Source organism: Ictalurus punctatus, chromosome 15, assembly GCF_001660625.3.
Source record: "Ictalurus punctatus breed USDA103 chromosome 15, Coco_2.0, whole genome shotgun sequence".
NCBI lineage: Eukaryota > Metazoa > Chordata > Actinopteri > Siluriformes > Ictaluridae > Ictalurus > Ictalurus punctatus.
The window spans coordinates 10221739-10229962 of NC_030430.2; the positions used below are offsets into that span (position 1 = coordinate 10221739).

The 8224-nt window shown below is 38.8% G+C and overlaps 1 protein-coding gene across 1 annotated transcript in view; it reads right to left on the bottom strand.

Annotated features, from left to right (window-relative positions):
* The window catches only part of ddx23 (DEAD (Asp-Glu-Ala-Asp) box polypeptide 23), a 47506-nt gene extending 39282 nt beyond the window's left edge, over positions 1-8224 (bottom strand). Inside the window, exons 1-2 of the mRNA XM_017487588.3 lie at positions 8118-8224; positions 7219-7394 (exon numbers count right to left, since the gene is read on the bottom strand). Of these exons, the coding sequence (XP_017343077.1) occupies positions 7219-7394 (176 nt within the window). The 5' untranslated portion in view covers positions 8118-8224. The remainder of the gene's footprint in view (positions 1-7218; positions 7395-8117) is intronic.

The following is an 8224-nucleotide window of genomic DNA, read 5'->3' on the forward strand; positions in this document are numbered from 1 at the left end:
TAGTTTCTTAATTAGAGTATGGTCTTAATCTGATTAAGAGTGGATTATTGTTGTCCATGTAAACGCAGCTATTGTCATAAATAGATACTATAGCATGAGAATACTCACCCTCAAAGTTGTAGATGTGACTAGAAATATATAATTTGAAGCCCTTCTACTTCTTACTGCTGGGTGTAACAGCTGACTGCCTCACAATATGATTAATGTCATTCACGGTAATCTGGGGAAGTTCTTGTAAACAGCAAGTGTAATTCTAATTCTAAGACTGTGAATACTTATGTACATGTGCTTTTTTTTTAAAAATAAATTTGCAAAGATTTCAAACAAACTTCTTTCACATTGTCATAGAGGTATTGTTTGTAGAATTTTGAGGAAAATAATGAATTTAATCCATTCTGGAATAAGGCTGTAACATAACAAAATGTGGAAAAAGTGAGGCGCTGTGAATACTTTCCAGATGCACTGTAACATCTCTGAGCACCAAAACATCTCTCACGACATCTCTGACCCCTTGGCTCCCCCTTTCTGCATGCATGTACGCTCACATACATACTGGAACCATTTGGCTGCATTATGGTGACAAATCCATGCATGTTTTTGATGCTCAAGGTAAATTACAATTGTGAACGGAAAATAGACCTACATGCGTGGAATGGGGAGAATCCGGATGCCCATTTTAAAACCCTCACGCACCCATAAAAACTCTGCCGTGTGAGATAAAAACTATAATCACAAGGAAAATCATTCCCCACATATTCAGGAACTGCTTCTTTTCTCAAGTATTACCTCTGCTCACACGAATACTTTTTCTTTTTGTCAGCAGTGGGTGGGCCCAGATGGCTTGACCGTAACCTCAGATATCTAACTCGTTTATCCGGAAAATAGTTCTGATTGGCTGTCTGCCACCGTGAAGCACCATTAGCAAAGTTACATGTTCTTCATTAGAGACATGGGCTGTGTCCGAAATCACGTACTGTGACAGTACATGCTGCATTCGATGCAGTACCTACTGCATGGCCGTTGAAACAATACGTACTAAATCAGTATGTGTGTATGGTACGAATACAATCCCAGACGTACTACATCCGCCATGTTTACATTGTCATTTGACCTTCAATGTCATCATAAACACAAAAGTCTTAAAGTGAACACCAGATTAAAGCAACTGCACTAACGACAAAATGCGCACCAGGAAAGGAAACTGAATTCGCAATTTAATGTGGACAGTGTTAACAGGCTGAGGTAAACTCGTTACCGTTAGCTTGGCTGGCTAAGGCATGATGGAGCACACAAAAAACAAATTATTAAGAGAACTGTTAAACAAGTCCTGTTTAACCAAGGTTTAATACAGTTTAAAAAGAGCCGACACACCGTCTTTTGCAATTTTTTTTCTGAGCTTGTCCGCACCAGTCCCATTGCATTATGAGATTTTTTTACTCATGTAGCGTCCATCCCCTGTTCTTGCCTACTGAAAAGCAAGACATACAATGGGGCAGCGGTGGCTTGCGGGTAAGGCTCTGGGTTAATGATCGGAAGGTTGGGGGTTCAAGCCCCAGCACTGCCATAGCTGCCATGGCTTCATCCACGGACACACTTCATGTGCGTTGTTTCTTTTGTTGATAGTTTTCGAGTGACACCCATGCAGCCTCCTACATTATATAATATTTATGCAAATACATGGTATCTTTACCAGTTATTAATAAACAAGAAGTGTTCTACAAGTTTACTAGCTAGTCTCTGTATTCCTGGGATGTTAATAGATAGAAAGAGATCCATCCAACACTGTAAGCCAGCAATGACCTAAAAAGAGTAATCACTGAAGCTTGCAAAGGCGGCAAAATTTCCCATGTGCAGTATATTACAGCAATAAATTATAGTTTATAGTTTTAACTTATTTGATTAAAAGAACAGTTGTGGGTGAGGTGTGGGACACCTTGTACATAGGACAAAGCATGATAATGAACACAATAGACAAATCTCATTTATAATATAACAATAGGACTTATAGCAAAATTTTTCACTAAATGACAATTGCATCCCCTTGAAGCAACATTGGAGTCAGAAGTGTCAAGTCACAACCCTCTGTTACAAAGCCAACGAGTTATATCTGGGGGCTCAATTAATTATGTCTTACTACATGAATGATTACTGATATGATTATATCAACTGGATGGATGGCCATCCATTAACATCCAAAAAATGCAAAGGCTAGCTAGTAAACTGGTAGAACACTTCCTTTCCATTAACAACTCGTAAAGATGCCCCCCCGGATTAAGTATTCTTAATCCCTGACCTAGTGAACTAGCATGAAGATGTCTTTTGGATAGAGACGAGAAAGCACTTCTGTAAGTGGCTCTGCATAACAGAACTTGCAAAATGATAAATGTAATAAAAATAAGCAATTTCAAATTGACAGCATGTTCCATTTAAAAAGGTTCAGTAATCAGGTAAACCACATAACTGATTTGAAAGACAATTCTGGTTTGTGTAAATTTATGCATAAAAAGATTAACCAGCGCACTTTCAGGAGCATGGTGTAGAATATGAACATTTTTCAAAAATTGTGATTTTCATGAATACCAAATTTCGTGTAAATGCTCCTATGAACAATTAACCAATAAAGCTGTTGGAATCCAGTTTGATGAATGAGGCCCAATGTCTTTTCACTATGCGCTCTATTTGCTCTGTGTGAACGTTGACACAGGGTGATGTGATGCGTCTAGTGCAGTAACAGAGCATAGTAACAGAGGGAAGATGCATGTCTGCTTGCTTCCCACCTGCCTGATAAGCTCTGGTTTACAGCTTGCTGCCGCTGGCTAGTCGTCAGTGGTAAACAAAGAAGCAGCCTGTGCACAAGTCTGCCCCTGCCAGTACAAAGCCTCTCCTTCACCAAGACTCCTACCAGGCCTCCTCATGGCCACAGTGTAACTGGGTTTCTTGCAGCCTCAAGCTAACTTGGTAGGGGATCTCGGAGCTGCAGCGGTCCCCCGAGGCTGCCTATGACCAACCACCGTCCCGGGTAGGACAAAGGTTAGGGAAGCACACCTGAGGAAAAATCAGGTGCTGGTAGGCACACCTTAAGGCATCCTTCAACAGACCGGAGCTCCAGTAGCCTCCTGCAGCTGGGAGACGTGCCAGTCGTGATGTAACCGACTGCAAGGAGAAAATCCATCTCCTCACGGCGAAGCAATGGTGTTGGACCGATCATCATGTGATTGTGGGTAAACTCCGTCTGTGTATTCATGTGGCAGTACACCTTAGAAAAACTACCAGGAGAAGACTGCACTGCGCAAGGCTTCAAAAAGAAGTGGCACAGAACAACTATTGATGCACTGTTGCTAAGCAGCTACAGAACATGGAGTCTGTCCTGAGGAGTAAAAGGAACACTGATTGTATTTGGTCCTCCAACAAGCACATCACGGGATTATGGGCAAAGTGACACTAGGCAGATTGGAGTCTGCCCATTTCACAGTAGACACAGGTGTGAGACAGGGCTGTGTCTTCACACCAGTCCTTCCTACCTCTTCCTATCTTCCTACTTCATTTCACAACACTGCTGCACAAGGATGTGGAAGAAGAAACGGGGTGACCATGGCCTACAGACTAGATGGGAACTTTAAAATCAGGAGGGTCCAGGTAGTGACAAAGCTCCAATTAGTCAGTGTACTGGAACTTCAGGTTGCAGATGACTGTACCCTAGTATCACACACCCTATAAGCCCTAAAGTCCACTCTTACAGCTGCTGTTCAAGCATATACAGTGCCCCCCATTAATATTAGCACCCTTGGTAAATATGAGCAAAGAAGGCTGTGAAAAATTATCTTTATTGTTTAACCATGTGATCTTTTCTTTTAAAAAAATTCACAAAAATACCCTGCTCTCATGGATATCAAACAATTGCAAACAAAACATGTTTATCCAAAAAAGATATTTGTTAAATATAGTTGTGCAAAAGTTATTGGCACCCTTTTAGTCAATACTTTGTGCTACCTCCCTTTGCCAAGATAAAAGCTCTAATGCCTGATGAGGTTGGGCGTATACATGGCAAGTGATCCAAGACCATTCCTGCATACAGAATCTCTCCAGATCCTTCAAAATTCAAGGTCCATGCTGGTGGACTCACCTCTTCAGTTCACCCCACAGGTTTTAAATGGTTTTCAAGTAAAGGGACTGGGATGGCCCAGGGCTCTACACAAACAATTTCTTTTAGGAGCACTTGTGCCCCTAATTACAAAAATTTAGGAGCACAGTCAAAAGGGGTTTTTTTTTGTTTGTTTTTTAGAGATGGTAACATTAACGTGCCACAATATAACACACAAGTAGGCATAAGAAAACTTGAGCTCGTCAATTATGACAGAATTTAGGAACATAGTGCGAACATTAATTTACCTTCTGATAAACTAAATTTAATATTTTCAGTTAATTTTACAGGCTGTATGCAAAAAAAAAATGTTAATCTGTTTAATCTTGTAAACAAATACAATGAACCTCAATGTCCAGTCTTTGAAGTCTGCACCTCTTAAATATATTTAAAGCTACACTATTAGACATTTTCCACTGTCATGGTTCTGGGCTGGAGTCAGTTATCAAACCACTCTGCATATATTGTGTAAATAGGCCTATCTGAATAGTTCATTTATCAGCCAGATGCAAAGTGCTTTAGTTTAATAGTGTTCATTAGGGATGCGCCGATCAGGATTTTTACGACTGATACCGATCCAAACACCAATCTTTTTTGTTTAAGCCTTAATCAGGAGGTCTGTCATAAACAGTTAAATGTAAGCTCTCTGCTCATGGTCACGATTTATCATTGCTGTTATTTTAATTCAATTAACACTGTTGGTTAATTGATAAATAAACAAGCATAATATATTTATTTTTAAATATCTTAAACAATAAAAAGACCTAATTATTAGTAGACTAAAACAAAAATGATCCATATTAGGAAAAAGGCTAATAGCCTTCAAAGGAAATAGTCTACTAAGCTTAATGTCAAATTGACATTAAATGCAACCCATAGTAATTAAACATTTCATTTCTCATTTTATTTATATTTTATGAAGTTATTATAATATCTACTTATATTAAATTATTTATTTATAACTAAGCACATTTTCTGTTCTTACATTATATTTGTTTTGTTTGTTTATCAAGTTTTAGATCGGTTCCCCCAGTACAGTGTTGCCATGTCTGCTGTTTTTTGTGGGGTTAAATCAAAACATGGAAACTGGACTTGACTTTTCTAGTGATATCTGGAAACCGTGCATTTAAATGAAGTGAATGCGCTGTCAGAGTTGGTGAAGGGAGAGCGGCAGTGTACAGTATGTTTGCAGACTGAACAGTTGCTACTCTTTATTTATGATTGGTGAGGAATTATTTAATAAAGAAGTTTGAGTTACACCCCACCTTGTAGCGTTAGCATTAGTATTAATTTACTTGCACTCAACACCGCTGTGGCTACACGAGCAGGTCAGTCGCAGGTTCAGATCATTTTGTGTGATTAATAAAAGATGGCGGTTTGTGAGATCGGAGAGTTAAGAGAAACAGATGATGTACAATGTTACTCATCATTATAATGGTTTCTTTGCAGTATTTACACACTTGTTCTGTTGACTGAGGTGATGAAAAGCAGTGCAAAGGTATCAAAGCATGGTGTAGATGCATTTTGGACTTGTAGTTTTTAATCCAATTGCATTATACAACTCCGAACAAGTCACTCGCACCAGTGCACCTAAACATTTTTTCACAGTCGCACAATGTGCTTTTCAATCGCAAATGTGAGTGAAATGGTCGCACTGTATACCTAGCTCTACCTGGCCTGATTCTCAGTATACCGTCACCAGAGTTCCATCAAAGTCCAAGCACTATCTTTTCAGTAAAATATGCTTATAACAGAACTAGGGGTATAAATCGCAAGTTTCATGATGATACGATCTACTATCGATTCTTTTAGCTAGCAATCCGACATGTGCTGATACCTCAACAACGGCCACAATGCGATTTCGTTTCGATCAATTAAGAGTCCTATGATCGATATTAAATGATTTGTCTATTTCACACAAACATTTCTATTAATACACAGATGCAAACCAAAATATATTTATGAAAAATGTATTTGCACTGAAATATGTAGCCTTTTATATTGGAAAAAAAGCTCAATAAAGACCTGTGATGAACTTAAACTTTGATGGAAGTCACATCTAGGACATGGCTGGAATTAAAGTGTCCTAGATAAAGGTCCATCTCAGGGCCGGAATGGGACCCATTTTCAGCCCAGGAGTTTAAAGCCCAAGACTAGCCCATTTTTTTTCGTGGTGGAAATAGACGCATAAATTAACTGACAGTTCAATTCTTACTATCCGGTTATATTTATTACTGACATATTTCAACAAGAGTATAAACATAAATAACAAATGACAGTGAATAAACTGTTTTCTGCTACACAAAGTACAACATTATGGCAGAAAATGTTGGTTTGCATTCAAACACATATGAAATATTTCAGCAAGGAATATACTTTTTTGGCAACTACCTTGTGCCACGGCATGTGACGATGGTTTGTTTATATATCCATGGTAAAGACCTGGGTAGGCACGCTTGTGTCTCTGTGTGTGTGAGTGAGTGAGTATGAGTGAGAGCTCATGCCCTCTGAGCTAAGTCACGTGAGAAAACAGAACTTTTTAATGCATAAGTAACTGATGCGCTGCTTTAAATACAAATGTAGTGTAATTCGTTATTTTAGTTATCAGTCACGCAATAATGTTACATATGCTTTTTTTTTGCCTGTGTGTGAGGTACGGAGACAAAAGCGGGTGAGTGGTACATCTGCTGGCCCAATTTATGAGCGGCCCACCGGGAATTCTCCCGATTCTCCAAATTAGCCACTTCGGCTATGGTCCATCTTAAAAATTATACATTCATTGATGTTTACGCACTGCATCGATACATCGGCTCATTGGTTATTTGATTGGTACATCAATCCATATTGATGGATCCTTACACCCCTAAACAGATCATTGATCATTTCTGAACAGAAACAAAAGTAAACTAAGAGATAATTGATCATTATGAGATTTTTGTTACTTTTTCATGAAATTCACTGGAGTTGCTCTTTAAAGTACTGCTTAAAACCAGACTAAATTCCTGATTCCGGGACCACTGTTACACTAAAAACAATCAAACAGTGAAATAGCTTAAAACAATCATAAGACTGAAAACCTGTCTGCAGATTTAGAGCGGCTTCGTGATCGTTTCCGTTCCCGTGAGCGATGGCGCTTGCGTTCTTTCCCTGGAGAACTCTTTCGATCACGGTCCCGGGACCGTGAGCGGCTACGTTTTCGCTCTTTACCCCCAGAGACATCCAGGTCTCTTTTTTCAGAAGCGACACCAGCCATCTTTAAAGAAATAATGCACAAGACAAGAAACATTAATCATTAACCCAACTTGATAATTGCACACTTCTATGTGTAGTGATTACCAGCAGGCACAAATAAAGCCTAATATAAGCAAAGATGGAAATATGATTTTTATTCAACGCGCGTCTTTTACACTGCACATGGTGTGTTTTTGTGCAGCACCTCCATAACGTCGGTGAAGATGTTAGTCTTCGCGGAAGACTAACATCTCTGCTGTTCACTGTGTTTATTGCCTCAGATCTCTAGACTGCTAGTGCATCATATTCAACCACACTACTACAATCAATTGTTGTATCCAAGCTTTACAAAGCTATTCCACTTCTATAGTAAAAAAGATGCAAGAGTTTGTAAATAGAGAATATCAGTGTGTGGACAAACTGTTAATGACTAAGCTTGAGAATAAGCTTTAAGTGAAAGTATAACCATTTCATGCTAGTTGCAATAAGATAGCTATGTGACATAACGCAGAAAAAATAAAGTGAGATTTTTTTTTAACAAAAATCTACCATAACACTTGGTAGTACCATGTTCTCCCATAACACTTTATGGTAGGCATTCTAGATAAGGCACTCAACACTTATAACAAAATGCACTAAATGGACGAAAATTTACAGCACTTTCAATAACCTATAAAAGATAATCTCCGTGATAGTAATGCATAACTACTCTACAGTCTGGCATTGGTTTTATTCAAAAACTTACCCTGACGTCGAAAATAAGACGCTAACGAGAACTGTACGTTGCTACTGCGTCTTCTGCTTCTTCTTCTTCTTCTTCTTCTGTTAATTTTATTGGCGATTAGTAAACTC